General features: G+C 47.5%; 4 protein-coding genes across 5 annotated transcripts in view; 2 read left to right on the forward strand and 2 right to left on the reverse strand.

The window, feature by feature from the left end:
- The window catches only part of KCTD17 (potassium channel tetramerization domain containing 17), a 5185-nt gene extending 3581 nt beyond the window's left edge, over positions 1-1604 (reverse strand). Inside the window, exons 1-2 of the mRNA XM_059816948.1 lie at positions 1392-1604; positions 619-727 (exon numbers count right to left, since the gene is read on the reverse strand). Coding sequence (XP_059672931.1) covers positions 619-727; positions 1392-1604 — 322 coding nt within the window. The remainder of the gene's footprint in view (positions 1-618; positions 728-1391) is intronic.
- Positions 1605-8576: 6972 nt separating this feature from the next.
- On the reverse strand, positions 8577-11456 carry MPST (mercaptopyruvate sulfurtransferase). The gene is made up of 3 exons (XM_059816290.1): positions 11414-11456; positions 10175-10827; positions 8577-9562 (listed from the first exon to the last, which is right to left on the reverse strand). The coding sequence occupies exons 2-3, from the start codon at positions 10767-10769 to the stop codon at positions 9264-9266; spliced, it is 894 nt and encodes a 297-aa protein (XP_059672273.1). The 5' UTR covers positions 10770-10827; positions 11414-11456; the 3' UTR covers positions 8577-9263.
- A 180-nt stretch (positions 11457-11636) lies between these two features.
- Positions 11637-20279, forward strand: LOC104255195 (thiosulfate sulfurtransferase). Of its 2 annotated transcripts, none has more exons than XM_059816291.1 (2): positions 11637-12239; positions 19804-20279. In XM_059816291.1, exons 1-2 carry the CDS (start codon positions 11645-11647, stop codon positions 20100-20102), a joined length of 894 nt encoding a protein of 297 aa, XP_059672274.1. In that variant the 5' UTR covers positions 11637-11644; the 3' UTR covers positions 20103-20279. The 2 variants fall into 2 exon arrangements, with proteins under 2 accessions (XP_059672274.1, XP_009807518.2); XM_009809216.2 differs by having other exon boundaries at positions 11637-12230.
- Positions 20280-20985: 706 nt separating this feature from the next.
- On the forward strand, positions 20986-26857 carry CIMIP4 (ciliary microtubule inner protein 4). Its single transcript, XM_059816109.1, has 6 exons — positions 20986-21003; positions 23186-23261; positions 23912-24555; positions 25051-25198; positions 26452-26562; positions 26772-26857. Exons 1-6 carry the CDS (start codon positions 20986-20988, stop codon positions 26855-26857), a joined length of 1083 nt encoding a protein of 360 aa, XP_059672092.1.

Consider the following 26857-nt stretch of genomic DNA (forward strand, 5'->3'; position numbering starts at 1 on the left):
GACTCTAGCATCCAAAAAATAACAAGGCACTGGGGACTGCTGGCTGGTAACACCGTGATGTTACTGAGTTATCCTATTGGACCCCCTGTCAACCTCAAATGAGGGATTGGTTTTTCTGGCTTGCTCCACCGGAATTGCTGCAGTCCACAACTCATCAGAGCACTAGTAGCATACATTGCATATCGCTGATTAACGATGGTCTTTGTTACAGTCAGTAGAAGAGATGCTTGCTTTTGTTTGGTCTTCTGGGTTTTCATTCCTAATTAGAAACATTCAGTGATTAAAAGAAAACTCACTCACAGAGCCTGGTTAAAAGTGGATCAGGAAATGGTTTATTGAGGCTGAGAGATCTTGCCTAATTCCGTCTCGGTGACATCTCTGCTGAACGGAAAGTCGTGAAGCCACAACGCCTGTAGGATGCCTTCCTCACCTACTCCGAACCCTTTAGTAAAGGAAACATGGGTATGCTTTCCAAGAGCTGTGGGGATAGCCCTCTCAAATCCCCCCACATCAACCTCCAGAAGGAGAATAAGAGACAACAAGGTCGACAACAAGTCCTACTGTGTCCTGGCTATGGCAGCGATGTTAAGTGGGAAGCTTCTGAGCTCCAAGACTCACCCTCTTCAGCCATATCTTTATCCAGGACCAGCTTCCCATGACGCAGGAAATTCAGGATGGGTCCAAAGTAAGTGGGGTCCCGGTCTATAAGGTATGCACCAGTCTCGTCCTAGCAACAGAGACCACAAGGAGAAAAACCCGATGGGAAACTTGCAATCAACCCTCAAATGCTCCAGACTACAAGGAAATACAAACCTAAACAAAAACGTCCACTATTTCTAAGACTCCTTGGAAACCATGGGCCCCTGAGAGTCCCTAGCCAAGTCAGCCCAGCTTGGATTTTAACTCCTGTATTGGTATGCTCAGCATGCCCCCCTCAGCATGGACCAACCCAGCAGAGAAAGCCAAAAAAATAGGCCTCAGTCTCCTTCTGCAACTGTGTGTACAGGCCTGGTGTGAGAGAGCAGAGAGCTGGGGACAAGGGGGAATCAGGGGGGGGCGGGGGACAAGGGGGACAAGAGGACAAGGCTGAATCAGGCAGATACAGCTGGGAGGTAGACCCAGGGGATGTGGCGTGATAGAGAGGTGGGAGAGCAGGGGTGGAGGGGAGATGGCCTCTTTTTTCCCCAGCTCGGGAAGACAGGTGCCAGGCTACAACACAGCGAGGTGGGATCTGGCAAGGGGAAATCCTTCCCAGGAGAGAGGGGAGAAAGAGCAGGTATTTTTCACTCAGTTACTCTTGCAGCTGTCTGGGTCTGGCTCCATCCCTGCATCCCTCCAGCCCTCCCCATGCTCAGTGGGGCACGGTGCGGGAGGCAACCCAGCTGCCTTACCCGGTCCGACTGCAGCTCCTCGCCCTGGCACAAGCGACACAGGAAAGATTTCTGCTCCCGACACAGGGTCTGCCTGGTGGTGAGGAAGACGGTGCCCCCCACATTGAGCCTCACCCACTTGGCCTGGGTGCCAGCAGGTGGCGGGATGTCCCAGGTGCAGCGTAGCCCCACGGCACCCTGCATCTCCTCCCCGCCCTCCATCCTCATCCTCATCCCCCCTCGCAGCGTGCAGGGACTGCCGCAGGTGCTGCCTGGCAGAGAATGCCGGGATCTGTAGTTTATCTGCCTCTCTCTCCGCTAGAGCCTTGTTTCCTGGGGGCCAGGGTCCTCCCTGTGACCGCCAAGGGAGTCCCGAGGGGAGGAAGGATGCTCTGTGCTGGACAATATCACTGAGGCTATTAGGGGTGGGCAAAACCACAGCTCCGCAGTGCTGACGCTCCCTGGCTTTTCCCCTGTCCGCAGTGCTGACGCTCCCTGGCTTTTCCCCTGTTCCCGTTTTTACTAACCAAGGGCCGGCCAGTACTTTAGAGGTGCAGGTTGTTACGCAAAAATTGTCCGCATTTATTTACATAGACATCCTGTCAGGCTCATTAAAAGGTTCTGGGAACTGTAGTTTGCAGGAACATGCACACAGCGGTGCTGGGAACTGTAGTTTTCCCAGCCTGCTTTCCCTGCAATGAGCATGCTGTAATGAAGGGGGCTGCACTGTACTACATGACCCCAGCCCTGCGGCTGGTAGTCTGCCTGCTTCTAGTCCTGGGTCTTGCCTGCAAGCTTCCTCAGAGTCAGGAAGAACAACCTGCTCCCTGGCAGTCAGCAGATGAAGCCCGTCAGCACTCTATTCCACAGCTTTCCCTTCAGGAGATCCATTACCCCAGGCTCACAGCTCAGTGCTGCATCAGTTGCCATGCTGTTCTTGCTGCAAAACGTGCAGACAGTTGCCTTCTTGCTAACATTTGTAGGGACATTTCTGGGAACTGTATCCTGGATCTGCATGAACTGCTGGCAGGGGGCAGGAATAATTTGTCTTCCAGCTTGGAAGAGTTGCTGACTCAGCAAATTCCCCCCCACACCCCCTCCACCATGCTGCCCTACCAGCACAGAGACCCCCTGTGTCCTTCCCCGTGCTCCTGCCATCCCTGTTTGTGTCTGGGCAACAGAGAGCTCAGATTTTTACTTAGCTCTGTGTGGAGTTTTACCTCTGCCCCAGGCACATATCACCCACTGAGGCCAATGTGCCAATCCTGCTGTACAGAATCTAGCCCTGCCTCTGCCACTTGCTCCTGCCAAGCTGAGCCTGGAGCTCAGCAACTCATGACCCGTGGGACTCTGTTCAAATGCACTCCTTGGCACAGACACAACCTGAACGAGCTCTCTCTCCAGCAGCTCTGCTTTTCCCACTCCCATCTAAGCACAGCTGTGCTTGCCAGCAGCTCGAGCATATTAGGAATGGAAAGGAAAGGTTGATGTTTTACCTTAATGTGGCCCGAACCCTTCCTTCATCTAAGCAACGTTCTGGCTCTTCCTTGCCAGGGCAATGCAGAGACAGTGTGGTGCCTTGCAGACACTTCATTGTTTTTGCACCTAGATCTTACTGTCTTTTGAAGTGGGGGTTTATTGGGGGAAGAGGGTGGATAAAGGGAAAGATTGTTTTGCTCTTATATTCCTTTCCTTTTTGTCCTTCCCTTTTTTCTTTTACTTAGAAATCACTCTCTTTTCTCATTACAGGATGTGAAGGTGGTGTCACCCTTCCCCCAAATCACCCAGGACTTCCTTGACAAAGACGGTATAACTATGCACTTTGCTCCTTCTGTGGAGGAGTGCAAAGGGGAGGAGGGGAAGCGAGGGTAACACAGAAAAGATTTCAAGATTGCTGACCTCCAGCTAATTTAAGCACAGGAACAATTCAGCTGCTGCAGGCTGTAAATTCAAATAACTTGATCTCCTTTAATTTATATCAGGAGCTGGTCAGCACTAGAGTGACCAGTAATAAGGAGAGGATGAAAAATTATTTTTGCTTACCTTTATGGAGCAGACTTTGGCCCAAATTAAGCCCCAGCCCTTGGACCAGTCTCCACTGAGCAGTGGTGTGCATCAAAGATGCTCAGACTAACGCTGATCTGAGCTGAAGCATCACACAGTGCAACACAGCTCTGGGCTGTGGGACTGTTACCCTCCTACTTCTGGCTCTGAGTCAAACGATGGCAAACCCAAGAGCTCTACCCTGGACTGTGGTATGCAAGAGATGCAGGACCTTGTCTGTGCTGTCCGCAGCTCCAGCAGAGAATAAGGGTAAGGACTGTGGCTCTCTGATATGAATGCAGTAGTTGGGTGGCAGCCTATAGCCCCTTATCTCCCCCTCCAAGAAATCTGCCCTGCCTTTGTTTCCCTCCTTCTTCTGTCAAGGGTTCACTCTGCCTCCCTTTCCTCCTCTCACAGCCCCTCAGCCTCTTGCTCCTTTGTAGGTCCAATCTGTTATTTTTGAAGCCTTCCTCTCCAATCTCTCCCATGCCAATACTGCTTATGGGTCAGGGATGGTCTGTATTCAGAGCCAGCTTCCATCTGTGGCCAGCACTTCAAGTCTTGCTCACCCCAGGGCCACGGTGTGAAAGGTTAGTTGGTAAATCTAAAGAGGTATACTGTGAGTAAGGAAAGAGGTCAAGGTACACCACTCCCATCCCCAGAAGCCTTCTTTGCTGCAACATACAGTGTGAACTTTACTGGAAAACGCCCAGGCCAGGGCACTCCCCATAGTACGTGAAAATGCTCTTTAGGAAGAATCCCGTCTGGGGTGAGTTACCAACTGAAATGCTATGTTGAGTTGGTGATGTAGGCTAAATACAGGCCTGATTTGCACACCATCACCAGGCATAGTTCTGAGATGCAACTAGCATGCCCTTGTTAAGGTCCATTAAAATAAAGCAATAGAACAGAGGAGAAATAAATTTAAATAATCAAATGTCTGTTCCTCATGCTTTGATGATAACTATATATAAAACACATGCACAGAAACAGAGAGACAGCAGCAAGCAAGAACTTACACCGCCATTCAGTCCCACTGAGTAGGCAGTTAAATCATGGGGACAATTGCACAGACTGGGGGCAGGAAAAGCTGGACAGCCACTGGGTAGATAGGTGATGGGGCTGAACAAGACTTGAGGGAAAACTGGGTAAACTGAGGGGGTAAACTGAGAGTTTCTTGGTTCAGCAGCCAGCAGCCTTGCAGTGCAAACCTACAGAAAGCTACACACACTGCAGCACTCCATACACACACTGCAGCCTGATGAGTCAGGTGGGTACATGGAATACGATGCACCACTGACATTGCAGAGCTGCTTTTAGGGAATTGTTGCATTGTGGAGCATCAGTGGGAGCAGGGATCACCGTGTGTTGGCACAAACAGTGTCACCACTCTGGCAGGCTTGGAACACGCATCTGGGATTAAACTTGCGTGATCATTTAGTTAATGAACACACTGTGGCATGAGGTACCAGAGAAGAAACTGTCTCCTCTCTCCAGGAAGCGTGGTGGTGAGAACAAGTAGTACTCTGACATTTGCCATTAAGCCAGCAGTGAACCAGGCAAAGAAAACTCCCCACACTGGACTTGGGGGTGGAAGGAAGACAGTTCATTTGCAGCCAACAGAGTCCAGCTTGACTGCCAGCTGAGCCAGTCATATCGGAGCTGGAAGAGAAAGGTCCCATGGCATGCAGGCAAGCTAATCTTTCTCCAGCTCCTTGTACTTCATGCGGTCTGTGAGCAATGTACCTGCATTCAGAATAGTGTGTAAAGTCTGTGTGTGTATGTGTATCACATAGCACCTCTGCTGGAAGAGTACTGGGAGGAGGAGAGAAAACAGCCACGTAGCACCCGGTTGTGAGCTGGGACCAGGAGAGATGGGAGGAACAAGAAAAGCCCCTGCAGGTAATAGTGATTACCATTGCTCATGCAGTGGTTGCTAGTGGGAAGTGCCAGCAGTGCTGGCAGAAGAAGGGCTGCTTTGGGATTTGGGAAAGTTTGCCGAGGAACAAAAGGTTCACTGGGAAATGACGTGTGAAATAGTGCAACCTGACTGCTAGGCAGCAGTAGGGAAGGAAGAAGAAGGCAGGAGATGAAGAAGACGTGAGGAACAAGGGACTGTGGGATTACTGATGGAGAACCATTGACCAGACTGTTTTCACAGAGTCCAAAACTGCTTCAGGACAAAAGTATTGCAGACAGTAAAATATACCAATAAACAAAGAAAGAGTTCACATGCAGGCCTGGGATTCTCAATTTTATATAGGGAGCTGTGAAAGCTTCAGTCTCAAGTTAGCCACAGGTCAATGTGACCCTCTTTCTACATCAGGGCTGGTTTTAGGCTACTTTTTGGCCGCCATGAGCCCTATCCCTCCAAAGATATGCTACTGCCCTTTCCCTGTGGCAAATTTTCCACAGGAGAGTCACGAACATTAGTGATTTGCCTTCATATCCACTTCTCTCCTTCCCAGTTTCCAGTTCCCATAGGAAACCCACCCACCACGTCAGGGACATAAAGATCTGCAGAACATTTATAGTCCCGGTGCAAGTCCCCTCAGCTGTTCCATCTGTCCAGTAGCATCTGTTACAGCTCAAAATAGGTTTTTGCAGTCTCCAGGCTTTGAAAACATTGTCTCGGTCTCCACAACGTTCCCAGTGCTTTGCCTGCAGTGTGAGAACAGATCTCAACTAAAAGGAGGGAGAATATCAGAAGACACTCTTGGAGAGATTTTTGATATGTGATGTAACAAGACATACCCCAGAAAGACAAAATATCTTGTCACGGGGAAGAAGTTCTCCATTTCTCCTCTGTGGGGAAGTCAAGGCAAAGCTAAGCATCTGGTAAAAGATTTGCCAAAAGCTGGGAAACTGAAGAACCACTGAGATTTTGTGGTTCAAAATGCATGTGGGAGAAGGGCAGTTGAATACTGCCAACCTTGGCACACATACCAGAAGGGGGGGGAAGAGCCCTGCTAGATGTCATAGAGCCACACAGTCAAAACGTAGAGCAAAGGGAGAGGGAAATCTTTCACTTAGTTTGCGATCTCTAGGTGGATGGCTGGGCTGCACCAGACACCTCCCCGTTACACACAGGACAGGGAAAAGCAGCTCAGTCTCAAGAGGAAGCAGAAAGGTTCCCACTGACCCCAGGGACTGCTGGGTCAGTGGGGAAAAAAGAAACACAGTGCTTAAGCTGCATTGCCAAATGTTCTAGAAGGACAAGAGCAAAAGCCAGCCCTCTGCATCCATTGGAAATGATTAAGAAAGTCTAAAAAAATATGTCAATTTTCTCTAATAACTAAATTTTCCTGGAGAAACACAGCAGGCACAGCACTCCTGTTTGTCTGCTTGTACATAGGGGCCTGGCCATATACTCACAAAATCAGCCTCACCTCCCAGCCACACCCAGGGCGTTAAACCTTAATGACCGACCATGCGAAAGCCTCTTAGCTTGGCTGATGGTGGGAGAAGATAGATATCCTGAACTGAAAAGATGTCACAAGCCAAATCCTGCTATAAGATCCCATACTAAACAACACTGCCTGTACAAGCATCTTTAAAGTGTCTTAAAAAGCAGCACCCCTGTTGCTCAGATTGGGAGACGCCTCCACAGAGAGTTTAGCACCACTTGCTGCTCCCGGCCACTCACCCCAGCCAGTGCTTATACTTTTGTTTTCATGTCAACACCATACTCCAGCGTAAAAAGTTTGTTTTTAAATGCCCTCAGTTACAGACTGCAATCGGATGTCCTACATGACATACTGACTAGTTCTTCCCTTTCCCCTGCAGGGAACAGTTGCTAGAAAATTACCCCACTTGGGATAAAGCAAGGTTGCTACCAGCCTTTAAAAAACACAGTGATTACCTGGGTGGGGAAATTCAGTAGAGTAGAAAACCTTTTCCCAGCAGGAAGGAGAAGAAAATTAATTAAAGTGCCAATTAGATCCAGAACTGAAAGTCTTAACAATTTGCAGGGCATGCTGTAACCTGCAAAGGAAGCCCTTTTGGGAAGTTTAAGCCTAAAGAACTAAATGGAAGCTGGCAAATACAAAGGTTTATTATTTTATCCAGATCTGTGTCTTGCATTGCATACTAAAGGGTCACTCATTTCAGGCTCCTGCGCACTCTGTATACTCAGCACTTGCTGTAATGCCAGCCCCGAGTCCCTGAAGAACTAGGTTGTTAGACTGGATGTAGTAAGTAGGGAAATTGAATGCTTTCAGTACTGGAAATGGGTGGAAAGAGGGGTCAGGCTGTGTGTGTGGTTGGGGAGGACAGAGGAAGAGATCACCCGGACAGTGAAACTCTAGCTCCACAAGAGGTGAGCAGAAGTGGAGCTTGTGTGCATGCAAGCCAAGCCCAGGAAGAAGCCAGGGCTGCAGCCAAGAGAGGCCAAAGGAAATGCAAAGAATGAACACTCTCCAATAGGAAAGGATCCAGCCCTCATATTCAGTGGCCAGGAGGTGACCCTGCAAGTCTGTGCCCATAAGCATTCACAGCATCCCCTAGAAAGCACGATCCCATCATCCTCAGATGTCCACAGGTACCTGTTGCTGCAAGCCTGAGAGCAGAACCTGTCTCATTAACTAAGTTACCAGTGGGCCAGAACAGGTGCAGGCTTTTTTCTCTTTTTTTTTTTTTTTTTTTTTTTTTTAAGAGGAGAAAAATCCTAGAGAGAACAAATTATTAAACATTGTCAGGGATACCCTGGGGGATTTCGACTCTCAGATATAAGACAATGGTCTCGGGGAGAAATACATGCCATTGTGGGCTATTCCTCTGTAGGTCTCAGTTCCACTAAGTTTTTTAAGGTTATGTGGTAAGCCTCATGAAAAGAATGGAAACAGCCATGCAGTCCAATTTTCACCATGTGAGCTGACATCCAGTCTTTGAAGAACAGAGCTGTGACTGACTAATGTGGAGTTTTAGGCCAAAAAGCAAACGGACAAGGACTGAAAGGAGGAAGTTGGTGAAAAGTCCCAAGAGAGAGGCATGCCATTGTCTTTCCTGAGCCAAAGAGCTTGTTGAGCATAAGAGAGAGAGTTCTACTCACGGAGAGATGGAAACATCTAATTTGAATCATCAAGACAAAATGATCCCATAGAGCTCCTGAAAAGGAATCACCCAAGCAAGACTCACATAAGTTCCATTCAGCAGAAAGACCTTGAAACACATGTTTATTTACCCTTTTTTAAACCCAGAATATTTTCTTTTTCCCCAGGGGGGATTTTGGACCATGTAGGTACAAAACTGGCGAAGTACCCATTGCAGTTAGAGTCCAAGTGCAAGAAGAAATCCGAACCAAGTCTCTCACCTAAGTGCCAACCTGGAAGCCATATTTGCTCCTTTAACACCTATGACCTTCCCCGAACTTTTGCACTCAAAATGGCCACAAAGTGCATGGATGGCTTCTAGGACACAGGCAGAGAGCAGAATCATGAGGCACAGTTATACAAGTACGACCACCCTCTGAGTGAACATGGTGTAATGTCCTGAGTCATAAGCATGGCTTGACTCATTTACTTCCCCATGCTGCCACCAGCACTCTCTCCCTTCCATCTGATACGGTAAAAAGGTCACAAAATCACAGAATGGCTAAGGTTGGAATTGACCTTAGGAGGACATCTGGTTCACCCCACCTGCTCAAGCAGGGTCACCTAGAGCTGGCTGCCCAGGTCATCTTTATGCTCCTAAGCAGCAGCAAGGTAAGGAGAAAGTGCCAAAGCACCATGTGCTCATACTTGTTACCCAACACCTTCACCTCAAGACACTTAACGAGGAATGCTAAACCCGTCTTTTCCAAATCCTGTTTCAAGGCAAATTATCTGCACAGCTGGGAGACAAAGCAGCTTATTACACTGTCTTCCCCTTTCCCTCAGAAATAATATTTTCAGGCTGTGCCCGCATGTACCATTCCACCCAGGCCCCATCATACACAGCAACATCCGGTTTGCCGCAGAGGTATGCCCCCAGAGCCACGTGGCAGGCAGTCACCCCAGAGCCACACGTGGCTACCACTGGCTTTAAGAGGTCCACCTTCTTCTCCTGGAACAGACTGCGGATCTGATCAGGTGTCTTCTCTAAGCCTGACTCTGTGAGGAAATCGGTGAAGGGGATGTTCATCGACCCAGGGACATGACCAGGCTCAATTCCTGGAGGAAAAGCAATACAGATAGGAATTAACCTCTACTGTCCAGGACAAATCCATTCCAAAACCCGTTCTCTGTTTCACTGGGAGGAATATTTATTGTTTAGCCTATTTTGTTAAAACATTTATTTCTGTTAAACTTCGCTTTACTAGGTTACTGATTAGTCAGGAAGGATGGCTCTAACCTTCAGGTTACCTCATGGACACAATCCTGCCAAGTTCTGTTCTTCCTCCCAGTTCCCTCCACATCTTCCCTGCATCAGATCAACCCACTCTGATGAGGCACTGACTGAAGCACCTCCACAGGCCCTTCTGAAGGGAAGAGTAGCACCAGTACATGAAGAGACCAATGAATATCTTCGAGGTGTATGAAAGGTACGTTCCTCACCCCAGTCCCTCATGAGAAAAAAATAATACACGGCTTCCCCACTCCTGAATTTTCAAAGAGCAGCACTTGCTAGTCAAAAGGAGAGGAGGACAGGTGGATACACTGCCTCAAGTCCCATCCAATAAAGGACAACCATATTTCCCTTCATTACCTCTACAGGAGTCAAACTGATGGGCACCTTAAATAAAGCCCCTTTTTATTATGCCAATGCCTCAGGAGGCACATTACCATCTCGGGGCTCTGGCTCTACTCCCCGGAACCGTCCTGCAGCACGCGCATCCACCAGTTGGAAGCAGTGGGAATCCAAGTTATCGAAGACGTCCTCATATGTTTTCACCAGGGACTTGTCCAAGGAGGCGTGGAACTCTGAGGGAGCTACTTGGCTTTTCCCAGAGCTCAGCACATTTCCCTCTCGCTGCCAGTTCTTTAGGCCACCATCCAGAAGGGAGACGGCTTCATGTCCAAAGACCCGGAACATCCACCACACCCGGGGCGCTGAGAAGAGACCTTGGTCGCTGCCATCATACACCACAACATGGGAATCATTCCCCACACCCAGCTTCCCCACATACTCAGCAAAGTCATCAGCCTTGGGCAGCATGTGATCATAAGGTGAAGTACGGTCGCTGCACTGGTCAATGTCAAAGAAAACTGCACCAGGGATATGGCGCTCCTCGAATTCCCGCTTTGGGTCACGCTTCATCTTTGGCAAATACCAGGATGCATCCACGATTCTCAAGGCCAGACCAGCTTGCTGAGACTTGATGGCTTCTGAAAGCCATTTTGCAGACACCAGAGCACGGTAAAGGAGTTGTTGTGACATTGCTCCCAAGTCCTGGCTGAAATTACCCGATTCCTGGGGTCTGCCTGAATCCACCTGACTGCAAAAGGAAGAAAGTCACAAATTAGAGACCAGCCTTATAAAAAGCAACTAGATGAAGATGCATTTCGGGACCAAAGACCTGTGTCTGCACTGAGGTGCTGACTAAGCCTACAGTGAGGGGTATGAAATGCTCCAGCCCCGAAAATAAAAGAGTTTCACAGAGCTCAGCCCAAACCCTGCCCTGAGCGGGACAACCATGGCACAGTCCTGCCCTGCGCCCAGCTGACCATAGCCCACCTGGCCCCCCCAACTCCAGCGACCACCAGCCAGCACTGACAGCAGCAAGAGGGGAGCGGGACAGCCCCAGGGACCCTGAGCGGAGGGGACATAGCGCCCCGGGGTGAGACACGGCCCCACGACGAGGCGGGGCTCTGCCCCACGGCTCTCACCGCCCCGGAGCCCCTCTCCAGCCGAGGCCTTACCAGGGCCCTGGCGCCCCTCACGCAGGCTGGACCGCCGCCGCCGCCTCCCGCTGCGACCCCTCCCGCCGCAAACACTCCCAGCGCCGCCAGGGGCGGGGCCGCGGTTCCCTCCGCGCAGCAACGGGGGAAGGAGCGGGGCCGGCCCGCCGCGCCACCCTGTACCTCCGCGCTGGGCCTCAGCCGAGCAGCACCCGCCCTCAGTGCCTTCCGGCCATGGCCGCCGCCGGGGGGCGGGAGACGGGGCCCTCCCAGCGGGCCGGTCCCGGGCGGTGCCGCCCGCCCCCGCACCGCCCCCTCGGGCCGCACCACCCGGCCACCCGCCGCCGCCATTTTGTGTCTCTGCGTGTCTGTGTTCCTACCGGGGGCGCCCCCTCCCGGCCTTGGCCCTCCGAGATGGCGCCGCAGGTGCTCGGCAGGGCCCTGGTCACCGCCAAATGGCTCTCGGAGGCCGTGCGGGCCGGGCGTGTGGGGACGAGCCTGCGGGTACTGGACGCCTCCTGGTACCCGCCGCAGGAGCGAAACGCCCGGCAGGAATTCAAGGAGAGGCATATCCCCGGGGCGTCCTTCTTTGACATCGAGGAGTGCCGGGACCAGTCCTCCCCTTACGACTTCATGCTGCCCAGCGAGTCCCAGTTTGCTGACTACGTGGGGCGCCTGGGGGTCAGCAATGACACCCACGTGGTGGTGTACGACGGGGACAAACTGGGCACCTTCTACGCCCCCCGTGCGTGGTGGATGTTCCGGGCCTTCGGGCACAAGGAGGTCTCCGTGCTGAATGGCGGCTTCAAGAACTGGGTGAAGGAGGGCCACCCCGTCACGGCGGAGGTCAGCCAGCCCGCCCCGGCCATGTTTAAGGCCAAGCTGAACACGGCCCTGCTGAAGACCTTCGAGGAGATGATGCAGAATGTGGGGTCCCTGCGGTTCCAGGTGGTGGATTCCCGCCCTGAGGGCCGGTTCCGGGGGACCGAGCTGGACCAAGGTAACGGAGGTGGGAACAGCACCAGCCCCCTGCACTGGAGCAGGATGAGTGTCGATACTAGTCTGGGCATAACAACTCCTTCCAGCCAGCAAACAGATTTTCCTAATGCACAGGCATGCCTCAGCCTAATTCTTTGATTTACCTTAAGGGATCCACAGTTGAGCAGTGAGATCCCAGTGCCCTCACAGAATGCTTTTCTTGTAGTTGGTTGTAAAGCTGCAGGAAGAAATAGCAGAAAAGGTGTGCAGTCAGTTGGCTCCAGGATCCCCCATCCCACACCCTGCAGAAGTTAATCAGACAGAATGCAAACATGGGAGGTGGGAGCCCCCAGGGGTTTGTTCAGGGTCCTATCTGACACTAGCAGACATGCACAAACTAGCAGTATTCGTACAGGCACTTCTCATGATAATGAATGCACCCCCAGAAGCCCAGGTTTTAGGCAATACAGTAACCCAAGGGACATTTTCCTTCTCGCTCTGGTTCCCAGCAAAGAGAACTTGCTTGAGCTGGTCTTCATCCTTTTGCTCTCTGCCATTAAATCTAACAACCTTAAGTAAGAAGACCCCCAAACCCTTGCCGAATGTATGGGCTGTCAACCTCTTTCTTTTGGATGCCCCAAGTAACAGGAACAAAAATTGATTTTGTTACCTCAGTCAGACACTGGACACGCAAGCAGCAGGGGTGGGAGAAGTCATGTGCAGTGGGGACAGCTGGTACAGCAATGTGCCTAGAATGAAATTCAAGTTGGTTGTTAAAGGAGGCCCTTACTGTGTAATTTAAGCCTTCGTATATCCCAGAATAACCTCTCCTCCGAAAGGGAATCACAGAAATGGTTTAAAAAGAAATACAGAGTTTCAAAAACAAAGCACAGCAACAGTTGTTGGATCTAAGTCGAGCTCCATGCTGCAGGAGCAGGTGTGTGACAGGCTTCTGCGGTCATGAGGCAGTGCTGTTGTGCTGCCTTGCAGGTTGGTTGTCATTCTGTTCTGGCTGTTTTCTTATGTGTGTGCTGGTGTACAGCCATTGAGTGTGACACCATGTCCTGAAATCAATTCCCATGTCTGAACCTCAGGAGCGTTTTGTTGTAAATGGCTCTGTGCACATGGTTCACTTAAGTGTCTACAGTGAGCCCTCCCAAACACACTTGACCTGTGCAAGAAAATGTGGAAGGTGAGAGAGGTAATGGGAGTGACAGAGGAGACTGTTGTAGGGAGAGAGGGGGAGTTAGGCTTATCGCTCATTCTGTTTCTTTGCCTGCTTCAGCCCATCAAAGTGAAGGTTGAATTTTAACCTCAAGACGTGAATTAAAAGCTCCTTGCTGGGAGCTGATGGATTTCGCATTCGCTTTCGCAAAGTGGGAGTTGTCACCAGGTGACAAATACCGCAGCCCCTGACAGCGTCTTGAAAACAGATTTTTTCCTTTGAAATGAGTCAGCATGGAACAGTTTATTTGTGGTGGTCCAGTTTTGCTTCCCACAGCAGATCCAGCAGGATAAGCACTCCAGCTGCTCGTTCCACAGGAGCTTAACAGCCTTCTGAACCCGGCTAAGCCAGTAGCTGCACCACAGCCAGCAGTAGGTAAAAGGCGGTGCTTACACCTAAAAGAGTGATTTGAAATCAATGCTGATTAATTACAGGGCTCATCCAATCAGGGAGGAGAAACCTTGCCTGCAATTTAGAGAAGAAGAATGGTCTTGAGATTAAGGAACTTGCTGCATTCTCAGGTGATTCCAGTTTAATTATTGCCTCAGCTCTTGACTTCCTAATTAAGTCCATTAATCTCTCCAGTTCCATGAACTCTATCTCTAGAAGAGGCTGATTTCAGCTGACTCTTTTGCCTCTTTAGTTTTTTAGTTCCTTGTGGTAAGAATGAGTTGTCCCTGTTTTATTTTTATGCAGTGGTTACCTTGCTGGGATTTAGACCTCTGTAGCATTTAAGATAAGCCATAATACATGGCTAATTTTTAGTTGCTGGGAGAGCTTTACCCAGGTTGCTAGGGTGAGAAAAATGGACGGTGTTTCTATAAGCCAGGTCTTATAGTTCATAAATGCAGGTATTGCTTTGGATGAAAAAGCTTGGATGTTCCTGCATGGTGTGCAGCATAAGCCCATCAGATGTGCACCCCTGACCTATACACTGAGTGGCTAAAGGTGTCCCTGCACAGTGCTGTGTTTCTGGAGGAGCTAGCAACTCAGGCCTGCTCATGAGCTGTGATTCAGCAGCAGCCCAACCAGGTTCTGCAAGGGCCTGCTTTCTCAGGTGCTGTAGGGTGGAGGTCTATGGAACCAGCCTGAACTGAGACAATCCCAGGCAATCCAGGGGCAGATGATAAAAATAATTACATGATGGTTACCAGTGCTGATTCTCTCTATTAGGCACTGAAAACTGAGGAACAAGAATTATAGCTGAACAAATGCATACAGAAATGTTGCAAATTGCTGAATTCTTTTGCAGACACCTGAGAAAAGAGGGTAAGGTTGCCAGACGAGAAATCCGTCATCTAAAAAGGCAAACCCAAAGTTGTTTCATGAGCTTCCAACTATTTTTCTTCTCATTCTCAGCCTTTGAGTAGTCCTTGTCTCCCTTGCGCATGCACAACTCTTAAGGTTTTGCCCATTTTCCCAGCTCTCAGTCCTCCCTGCCCCAAACATAAATCTTTTGCTCAGCCTGAATGTTCAGTGGCAGTGGGAGTGAGAATGAAATGTTGCTGCTGTTTCCCTCTCTTCTCCAAGTGGACTCTGCAGCTGGGAGTGGACTAGCTCTGCTTTGACCATGAAGTACTACTTAAGGCACAACATGGAGAGTGAGAGACTTCATCAAAGTCTCTTTCAACCCATGGGAACCTACAATCCAAAGCTGACCATTCATGTGACGAGGTTGACAAACATCAGCTGCCAGAATTAGCACCATGGCCCTGCTGGTTCTTAGGATTGACTCTTCTGGCTGTATATGCACACAGTATTTTGACATGGGTGGCAAAGGCCTATTGATCTGGCTGCGAGGACGCTCAGGGAGATGGCCAGGATCAAGCTTAAAGTGTTCCTTCCAGTGAGTTCACGGTAGGTTAGGTGAGATCACTAACGGTCCCTTCCAATGCATACAATTTGGATGGAAGAGAGAGATAAAAAAGGAGGCAACAGAGGAAGCGTTTGGAAAGTAACAATTATCTCCAGCCAGGCAGCTCCAAAACCACAGGGAGTTAAATGCGGACAAAGCACATCTTCTGTCTTTTTGACATTAAGAAATTCCATCTGGAGCTTTCTTCGCAAAGGGAAAGGCTAGAGAGAAGGGGCTGTCTCTTAGCTAGATAAATAGCAAGAAAATATATATATATTTTTAAGCAGAGAATCTTAACAGAAGTGGAAAAGGGGATTAAGCAGTGAAGAAGGTAACATATTACAGGTTACAAATTGTGAGGGAGGATTGCCAGAAGACAAGCTGAGTGAGACTTGGCAAAAGGAATTGAAACAAATAACAAAGACCGCTGGAGCAAAGTGAATAAAAAGAGAACAAGGAGAGAAAGAGTAAATAGGGTTGCTATGCAGTTAGCAGGGGTTCCAGATGAAAGATTATTTGTGTACAGCCTCAGAATTATACTGAGTCTGTGCTACCGTGGTTTTTTTTTCTCCTGAGGATAAATCTGCAGAGTAGGGGGAGGGGTAGCAAGAAGAAGGGGAAAAAAGTGGAAATGGTAATTTCTAAAGAGGGAGTATAACCAAAAGATACCTATGTGCTCAAATCTGTGAGGCAGACTATCTCCATCCCATATATGTGTCAAAACTCAGTCATGTGACATTGCAACTCCATGAGGCAAGAATTTAATAAATTTAATGAGAGCATGGTTCTATAAGACAGAAACACTAGCAAAGTTTGTATTTGTATTTACAATAGGAGGTACAGCACGACCTAGGCAGCTGTTGATCTATTATCATAACATTGATAGACTGGAAGGCTTTCAAAAAACTCTTCAAGAAAAATTATTTTAAATTAAGGCAAAATTGAATAAAATACCTTGGTAAACTTGCATTGCAGCTAAGGGCTCTATTTCCTTGCCAACAGAATTGATTTGTCAGATAAGAGAAATGGGAACATGCATGCCTGGAAGTTATGTCTGATCTTGTCTTCCGGCCATTAGAAGCACCTACAAGGTAGACTTGTTCCATTTGGACTTCATTAATACTTTGAACATAATATTAGAGGGACAATTATTAGTTCAATGTGAAAAAAGGGCAAATAGCACAAGTACTGTTAGATTCCCAAAAAATGGACTGAAAGGAGATAAGAATAGCCTGTGTTGAAAGCAGATCTGTGGGGCTGGAAGTTGTCAGCATGGTCCCATCATTATGCTTCTATATTTTATTTCATATTTTTCTGAATCATTGAGGCACTGAAAATAGGGAGTTGCTACTGAAATGTGCTGGCACAGCCTTGGGAAGGTTTAAATGATCACATGGGGAGTATTATGTGAGGTGCCACTTGCAGTGATAAAAAGTGACAGGAAGTATAATGCTACAGAGAGTAAGGTTGGATGCTTAGTAGCCCAAAACACTTAATCGCTTGTGTTTCTCCTACAAGCTGAAGACTCACATTTGGAAGCAATAGAAGAGGGTAAGACTTGGATGAATTAGTTGGGTGCAAGAACCTCAGATGCAATTTGGCCTTGACAACAGCAATAACTAACCTCCTGTCTACCAATCAAGATGCTAGGAAATGCCACTTCCTTACCCAGAAGCCTGGTGGTCACCTAGAACTGTTTCTAGGGTGGCCAAGGCAGTGAAAAGTGTATCTAATGAGCTCTTACTGGGTTTAGGCTAAGGGCATGAGGCTGTTTGGAGTGCTGAGTGCTCGCGGTCAGTATGTTGGAGCAGTAGCAGAAAGGGAGAAAAACTATTTCAGCTGCAGGGCAATGTTAGCTCAAGGATAAATGGTGTATGGGCTGACTGTGACGAAATTCGTGTTGGAAATGTATATTCCTCCTCACGTGAGCAAGGAGGTTCCTCAGCAGGAAGTTTCACGGCAGCAATCCAAGATGGTTCTGAGATAGATGCTTTTATGAGAGGGAGCCTATAAAGTGGTCAGTGTAGTAGCTGGGAGCCAGCCTCTGTAATCCTAGGGTTCCTTCCTGGAGTCTAAGGGGGACTGCATGAATCTGGCGTGAGTTATGATCTGTGTTATGTGAGGCAGGAGCAGATGTATCCTCTCCCCTGTTCAGATCCCAGCTGCATCCAGCCTTGCCTTCCAGTCCTGTGTTTCTCTGCTCTTGTTCTAGCAGATAGAGAGCTGATAAAACTTCCTCAACCACTCAAGAGTGCTTCTTAGGCAGTCCAAGGGATTGTGGTTGTGCAATGTCAGCTCTTTCTTTCAGCTGAACACCCACGGACATGAGTAAATGCAGTTTCTACAGAATCTCCCATCTTTCACTCCCAGAGTGCAAGCACTGGTCCCTGACTCCAACAGACTTTCGAATCTCTGGAGCAAGGAAGTCTCCATATAGATGAAAGTCAAAAATGCTCTAAAATGAGATTGTTCTTTTCATATCTACTCAACTCCTAACTGAAGAGTTATTTAAGGGTGGTGAGTGTATGCCATGGCAGTCTCCAACAAGAGAGGGGTACAAATCTACCTATTTTAAGAAGTGTGAACAGTCTAGAAGAGCAATCATGACCATGGGGCCTGGGACACCTAAGAACTGAATTGGTGGCCAGGCAAGCTTCTTTGAGCAAGACCTGGCCCTTTAGTTCACCCCCAGGACTTCTTGATCTCAGTACACTTCCCAGTGCCCTAGGATGGTGTGAGACTGCTGTTCTGCAGCTCACAGACTTGTTTGTATTGGGGTGATCACCAGTACTGCAGCAGAGCCTTGCAGAAATCCCTTGCCAAATGACACAGTCAGGACCATTCAGTCTGTGGGAAAGCCATAGCCTAACCCAGGCATGTAACTCTCTCCAGTAAGAAGCTCAGCAGTCTGAGAACTACAAACAAGGTTTTCTCACACTCATTTTTGTATTATTTTTATTTCCCCTCTGTCATACAGACACTATTTTAATGAGTGTGGATTTTGCAGTTCTCTGTACTGAAGTGATGATCTGTTGTTTTCTGGAACTGGAAAAAAATATGGTGAGAGCATCAGTCCAAAACACTGTCTTTTTTTTTTTTTTTTTTCCAATGTTAGTTTTTCTCCCAACTTCTCCCTGTAATGCTAAACACTTCTGAAGGATGCATGAGATGGCTAGTAGACAACGGTGCCAGATTTCTAAGGCACTCAGGGAGGATGAATCAAGAGACAAAGACATCTGGAACAGGGAGAGATCTTGTGAAGCTGACTCAGGGCAGCTTTGGTTGTCTTTAGACTCTTGCACTTTGTCTAGCAGAGCAAAAATCCCCTCCTCAGTACTGTGCCAAAACCCTGTTTTCCCCTTATGACATACCTCATCATGTCATGACATCACTCTGCATGAGCGATGGAACTGCAGTGTCATTATAATGTGTGATGTCAATCTCTGACTAGGTATACTTTAATCATTTGACTGTGACAAAGGTTCCCTGCCCCAATCTCTTCCATCTCCTGAGATCAGTTACTCTGATGGCTTAGGAAAGTGGAAGTCAGTGAAACAAATTACTATTTATGTGATTTTCCCAGGGCTGTCTCATTAGAAGTTAAAACCTAGCAAGGAACCATTCTCTGAAATGCATTTTTAACGTAATATATAATATTTCCTGCTCCAGTGAGGCTTGATCCAATGCCAAAGTCAGTGGAAAAGCTTCCATTGAATGTAATGGACTTTGATTAAGCCTGTAGTGACAAAGTTTTAATTTCAAGGGTGTGAGGAAAATCTTAGCAATCATATTTTTATATCTGCTTCTCTCTAAAGACCTTGTTCTTGAGATGCAACTTTCAGCTTGCCTGAAGTGCTCAGTTATACCAGTAGAAAAACAGAACCCATGCTGATTTCATCCATGGAGTGGATAAAAAGTGATACAAAATCTAAATTCTCACTTCTCTGACCCCATTGCCCCAGCATAGCTGCCTCAGCAGTAATGTGGCTGACTTTAAGGTTGCTTTATTTTTCTGAAATATGATTTTAAGTTGATACAGGAATAAACTGTGAACAGATAACTACTTTCACAAGTTCCACATACAAGCCACACTTCCTGCTTCTGAAAGCTGTGTCACTACACACTGCTAGCATGCTTGGGGAAGGTCAGAAATGCACTGCTGCATTTCTCTTTACACATATCCCCTTAATGCCTTTGTTAGGATCTTTTCTGTGGCGGTTCTTTGATGCTTGTCATGTCTAGAGCTTCTTCAGATTCCTACCTCTCATTGCTTTCAGGGGGGAAATAGTTTGCTAAATATTCTGGAGGTTTTGACTTCAGCAAAGTTGAATAATCTTTGTCCTTTTTTTAGCCTCATACTGCTTTGCATCTTCATCATCACCTGAAGCAAATGGGTATCGTGGAGAGAGTGGGAGTATCTACAGTGATGTCTCTTTAATGTCTCTTTTGTAGGTGTCTCATCCCCCACGTTAATGTCTCCTTGCTCACGTTTCCTTTTCTTGTTCACTCTTGCAGGGCTGGAATCTGGTCACATCCCTGGTGCTGTGAACATACCCTTCCACTCATTCCTAACAGAAACTGGCCATGAGAAGAGTATTGAGGAGATCCAACAAATATTCTATGAGAAGAAAGTGGATCTCTCAAAGCCACTGACAGCCACGTGCCGCAAAGGTGTCACGGCGTGTCACATTGCCTTGGCAGCCTACCTGTGTGGCAAGCGTGATGTGGCTGTTTATGATGGTTCCTGGTCAGAGTGGTTCCACCGTGCCCCACCTCGCTACAAGGTCTCTGAGTTGAAGCGCAACAAGGCCTAGAGGGAGAGTTGTTTCTTGGGCAATGAGATCTAGCAGCTGTCTACAGCCCAGGGTACAGAAAAAGGGAGGAGGTGGAAGTAAAGAAAAAATGTGCTGATTTATATTTTGCCAGTTTTTCTAAGAATGATCAGTGAATTTCTATTGATCTTTCAGTTTCTCACAATGAATAAAATCTATTTCTAAGATGATGCATCTGTGAGTATTTCTAATTCTTCTCTGTTGCCTGTGACCTGCTTGTGCTGGGTGGGAAAAGCAGCTTTGCAACATGAAGGAGAGTTGCACTCTTCCCTGGAGACTTGCAGAAATTCTGGTGGCCTGGTGAGAGCTCAGGTCCATGGTGAAGCAGAATGGATGAAAAGTCTGGGGCTAAAGTATAGTACTGGGTGCTGGACACAGGAGGGCCAAGCTGTGGTTCTGTCATTGACTCAATGTAAGACCTTTTGCCAGCCCAGCATCTCCCCTTTTCTAATGTGGAAAATGGGGGCACCTTCCCCTTCCTCTCTGATGGGGGTCAGTGAGCTCATGTGAAGCATTTGGAGATGCTAGAAGGTCCAATTCTGCTGAAATACAGTCTTATTGATTATCATGACTGTGTTATGAAAGTCTCCAAGAAATCCTACGTATGTGATGAGAACTTCTGAGCACAGGTGTTTCATGAGACATGAGCCTTTTACTGTCCACCTTGTTTGTTTTTTGTCAGCAAGGATGACCCTGATCTCTACTATGTTTCTTCTGGTTACCATGGAGACCACAGCTCATAGACAGAGGGAGTGTTGTTCCTTAGCAACTGTCTTTGCTCTTCAGCCTTCATTCCACCTCCATACCTGGATTTCAGCAGGACCTGCCTGCTTGTACGAATCGCTGTGGCACCACATCAGAGAGCATGGACCAGGTGAGAGAGGTAGTTACGGAAGATGCTTTGCCTCTTTTTAAATCATGGATCTTTTCTTTTTTTTTTTTTTTTTTTAAAAAAAAAAGATGAAAGATCCAATGTCATTTTGAGACCCATGGGGCTTCTCAGGTCTGGAAAGTCACTGAAATCTCCTCATATTTTGGATGCCTGGCCAGATGTGGAAGGCATATGGGACCATTCTTGACCACATCTGGTGGCTGGGGAGAATGGCATCCCCATTCTTACACCTGTCTGAGAAGGTTAATTTGCTGTCTGGAAAAGATGGCTCCCTCCGTGGCTGCATGTCAGGAAAGTCAGAGTGTTAGGCTATGCTAAACATACGTTTTTGGGGTCTTTTTCGTTCAGAAAAAAAGATCAAGTTTAATAATTTTTAGCTCTTTGATGAAGATATGTCTTTTCTGGCATGTTTCCTGTTGTCCCTCACAGAATTGGCTTAGCAAGGGAGTAAGTAGACATAGTTCTGTGGCTTCTGTTATCCAGGAGGTTGGTCAAATGGCCTTAAAGTCCTTCTCGGCATCAAGTTGTAGGAGTCTCAGGCTTTGACTTTGGACCTTCAGGCTCAAAAGTAAAATGAACAATAAGCAATAACAATAACATATTAAACTGTTACAAACTAGAAAGTAGGAACAGCTGCAGGCTTCAGCATCTTCTTGTCCAGGAGGAACTGGGGAAATGAAAGTTACCAATGAATGGGATTTGGGAAATGAGCACATTGCCTCATTACACAGAAATTCTGCTTCAGTGGAAAAAATGGGAGAGAAGGAATTTCTGCAACAGCAGACTGGAAAGTTCTTTCCACTGAATATAGTAATAATAACAAACAGACATTTTTTTGTTTTAAGTAGGAGGTGGGAGTTAATACAGGACTTTATTTAGCAAGACAGATTCCTGCACTTTGATCGTGTGCAAATGTTTGGCTCCTCTTTAAAAAGAATGAAAAGTGATACCGAAAAGAAGCAGATCCTGCCCTATGAGCCAGGACTGGCTTCCTCTCTTCATCTCTTGTGGCCCTGTTCTTTTTGTGGGGGAGGTTTTGTCTCTTAATATGTTTGCAGAGCACACAGCACTGACTCCTGGAGTCTGACTGATACAGTAACTTCAGCTTCAGGGTCCCAATATTGTACCAGACATGCTGCTGCAAAGCACTGGCACAGTGTAAAACACAAGCTGCTGGTTCAAGTCAGACCTGGTGAGTTAACTTTGAAGCGGTAGGCTTCCTGCCCCGTCAGCAATTGTGTCTTCATTCCAATAACTAGCCTCAAGAGCAGAAGGTAAGCATAATGTCATGTCATGAGCTAATTTGACAAACACAGACATATATCCCTACCTGATCCAGATCCCATTTGTACTGCTGCTAGTGCCAGCAGGCTCACAATTACCATATTCACCACCGTGGGGGCCATTGCTTCAGTTCTAACTTGTCACAGGTTTCACATGGGCTGAGCCTGTAGGGTCCTGCTGAGATGAGGAACACAGACCATCAGTAGGATACAACTGAGTGTTGCACAGACATTCCCTCTGCAGGAAGGACATGAGCTTCCTCCTAGTGCAGGAGGCAGTTTGCAAAAGTTGGGTGTTGGATCAATCACATCAGCAGGACTAGCAAAGCAAAACAGGATAGTCTGTGCCAGGATCAGGGAAGAAGCCCTGTCTCTAGCCTGTCTCTTTTTCTTTGCATAGCCAGCACTGCACAGGTGTTTTATGTTTATCGCCTCCCCTCCCCATTTTTCTGCCCTTACTTTAATGCACCAAAGGAAGAAAATGTTGTAATTGTACAGCACATGATGGGTCTGACATCTCTAGGTGCTTCAGAACAAAAAAAGACATTTTCACTGGTTTTTTTCCATTTTGGCTTGTGTCTGCACCACTGCCTGTGAAAACTCTTGCAGCTCAGTATTCCCCAGAGGCACTGGTTGGTCATGTCCTAGGCAGGCTGTCCCATGCAAGCTGTTAATGTGAAATCCTGCAGGACTTCTGTGCTTTTTTAATCTGACAGGATCATGGGTTATAGGACCAACCATGCAGGCAGGCAGGGCCAGATCTATCTTGATCTGGGAGGGTGTATAATACATTTGTGTGAGAATAATCTATGTCATCTAAAGGTGAGCAGGGTCACCATCCCCTTCCTTCCCACCTCTGAGCCTGACACAGCCTTTGTTTCTCTTCCAAGAGTGTGGTAGAGGTTCCAGCTTCCCCTACACCTGATGTGGCAGAAAGTGACTCAGTGCTGGCCAACGGTACTTCAGGTAAGCAAGATGGCAGAGAAGCTGTCCCTCCTTCAGAACTTGCTTTGCAGTACAGCTTCTGAGGCTGTGTGTCATTCCTTCCCTCCCTTCATGCTGTCCAGATTTGCATGTACCTCTGTGAGTGAAAACTACTCAGACAGGAATCCCATGTGCCATAGGCTGATGGGTTAAAATGCCCCCACCCTGAGCGTTATCTTCCTCCACTGGTGGACTTGTCTTTCTACCCCCCTGCACAAGCGCAATAAGCCACTGCTGTGCTGTAAAGTCATCAGTAAATACCGATGACCCACAGAGACTGTAAGTGCCTGTTTACGAGTCATGGGTTGGAGGGGCCCCTAAACATAAGAAAACACAGAACTTTGTGAGCATGTTTGACCACAAGATTTTTACTTCCACACTTCTGTACATGTTCATCTATCTCTTGAGCATTTAAGACTCCTCAGGAACCTTCACCTGGTTCAGCAGGAAGATTGGTTTAATGCTGCTAGGTTGTTGGTTTCTCTTTTCCTTCCCTCTTTGAGACCTTTACTGTTTCTTTTGTTGTCTGACAATGACACAGTGACATGTCTGGTTGTTTCCAGCTCCATTTACAGTACCACCTGTCATCAAAACAGTATCAAATTCATTGAGCTATTATTTTTGTCTTTAAGTGGAACCTGAGGAAGGCAAAAAGGAGGATCTTCCAGAACGCTTATGTCTCAGCAGACAGAGAACATCCCAAAGGAGCTCCAGCAGAGCTTCCTGGAAGATCTCCAAGGGCCCAGTGGCTCAGGGAACAGCAAAGAGCTCCACATCTATTAAATTCCAGGCGTCTCCTGCAAAGTGTGTTCAGACTAAAAGACAGAGCAAACAGAGTGTCCAGGCCAAAACTCCCTCCATGCAGGGTCTTCATTCAAGAAGACTTGAAGAGGAAAGAGAAGATACATCTGCCACCAAAGACCCAACTGTGGGGCATGAGCCAAGAGGGAGGAACAGCGCTTACCACCTGCCTGCAATATCCAGGCAGAGGGAGGCAGAGGGCACCAAATCTGTCTCAAATGACAAAGAACGAGTAGCAGGCCAACACCAAACACTGGGATCTAGACAGCCTGGATCTTCCCGCAAGACCATCAAAGCCAGCTACGAAAAAGCCAAGGAGACCTGCAGCAGATTAAGTGCCAAAGGGTCCTTAGCATCATTAGGGCCAGATATGAAAGCAGAACGGAAGCTCCTTCTGGAGAAGAGAAACAGCTTGATCCATACTAACAGTAAATACAAATTTGCCAGTGCAGATGAACTTACCAGTCATGAAGAGGTATTGGAGGAAGCCATTTCATGTCTCCTTTGTGGCAGGTTGAAGGCTGTTTTTATGGTGTATAACAGGGCGCTGAGTGGGTGGCATAGTAGCAGTTTCTGGAAGACATGTAGAGGGATGGATTTGGGCTTCACACTAGGGGGCAGTGACACATACTGCAGAGAGCCTTTCTCATCTCTTTTTTAATTTTGTTTTTCCATCCCCCTTTCATTTATAAGGTTCCTGTAGCTAGGCAGAATCCCAACTCAGCAAGGCAAAACAATGTCATACTAGGACCCAGTCCAGGGCCCAACACCATCATCCCTTCTAATTCCTTCCTTTTTTACCAGTCCCAGTTGTCCTATGCAATTACAATGCCTACAGAAGCTGCTGAGAGAGACTCAAGGACAGATCCAGGTCCCAGGGATTAGTCATATGCAGGAGTGGAAATGCCAGGAGTTTGCTGCACTTAGGGAATGTGGACTGACAGTGGTTTCTTGTTGCTCTTGTTTTCAGGAACGGCAGGCTCTGCGCAAGGCAGCATTAATCATGGGACAGAAAAGACTCAGCGACCGTACTGAAATGCTAAAAAACTCCCTGAACTCTACATCTTGCACTGATTGCAACCAGCTGGGTTTTAACCTGAGGTCAAATATCTTCCAAGGTGAGGGGACACACATACCTATGCCTGACTACTTTGCCTGGGCTCAGGGCAGCCACACTGCTTTGGGTAGAGATCTGACTGTAGGTGACCCTCACTTTCCCCTTTTTTTCCTTCTGTCCACAGTCACTGCTTTTCCAGGCTGTGATGCTTGAGGAAATGAAAGCCAGAGCCTCCCTTTCTATGGATTCTATCCCTTTCTTTTCTCTTCTTTCACTCTTTTTTCCCCAAGGTGTGAAAAATGAAGGTGTATCGTGGCCCCTGTCCTCCATGTTCAGAGCTGTCCAAATGGACACTATTTGCAATTCAATGACCCCTGTCATCTCCAGTCCCAAGTTACCTCCAGTTCCAATACTGACGTTATTTCTCTTCAAGAGATGAAGAGAAATCTGTCATGTCTTTAAAGATGTGGGACTCTGAAATGTCTTCTCCAGACCTCTGTTTCCAAGGTCCCAAGGGATTCCCTCCATCTAAACAAACATTGGGAACTAAGCATTCATCCCATTCTTGTTACCATCATATCCAAGAAACTCTGAAATAATTGTCTCTGACTCCGGTTGCTCATGTACCACCAGCATGAAACAGATTCCTTTTCCGTATACAGTATGTTCCTTGACAAGACCTTGCTAGGTATTGAAGACCGCATTGTTCTGGGTTTGTGCAGTCACACAGAAAGGAAGGACATGTTTCCCCAGGGAGCTCAAAATCATTATTATCAAGGAAAGGGTACAATAAAAAGGAAGGTGAAGAGGAAAGGATGAGAGATTAAAATAAAGCCCCCTCAAATGGCTGAAAGTCAAGAGGGAATAAAAAGAGAAGTCACAGTTGGGAACTATTTGTTAAGTATCATGGCAAAAAAGGAGTTCACGAAGGCCTGGGGTGGTAAGATGGTGCTTTTTGTGGAGCTGTGCTGCTGAATAGGAAGTTACATGAATGAGGGGATTCAACAGGAGATAAGTGGGCACTTAACTAAAGAAAGGGCACTGTGAAACAAATAAAGATGATACCTTGCAGCACCCTCTGTGTGTGTCTTATACTTGAGGGTAAAAAGCAGATAAATAGGCAAACACAAGCTCCCTCCTGAGTGATGATGAAGCTATTATTCAGCACCTAGCCACACACCTGATCAAAGGTATTGCAGTCAACACATGCCTTTTCTTGAGCCCTTGACACTGCTGGTGTTACTCCCCTGCTCAATTCCAGGACTGCAGTAGGGTGATTTCTGTGTACAGTTCCTCTTTTGCTGTTCCTTGCAGGTGGCCCACTGGAGAGCCGAACCTTGATGAGAGATTCCTACACCCCTGATGTAATTCAGAAGGCAATCAGGGATCCCAAGAACTGGCATGGAAGGAGGACTGATGAGCTAGGTATGGCTTCTGCCAGTAAAAGTACATTGCTGAATTCCTGAGATGGGTGCTGCTTCTGCCAAGGACAACAGATGGGTTTGGGCAAAGGTGTGGGGGCACTAGAAATTGGCATTTTCACAAGAGAGGAGCTCTACAGCTAGAAAAATCCTTGAGGGATAATAGCATTAGAAGGGAGACTGTAACTGAACTATGATTCGTCTTCTTTACAGGGAAATGGCATCAGAAAAATGCCCTGAATCTTAACCTGCAGAAAGCATTGGAGGATAAATATGGGAAGAAAAAAGGCAAGCCTTAG

The sequence above is a fragment of the Gavia stellata genome, chromosome 4 (genome assembly GCF_030936135.1).
Source record: "Gavia stellata isolate bGavSte3 chromosome 4, bGavSte3.hap2, whole genome shotgun sequence".
NCBI classification, from domain to species: Eukaryota; Metazoa; Chordata; class Aves; order Gaviiformes; family Gaviidae; genus Gavia; species Gavia stellata.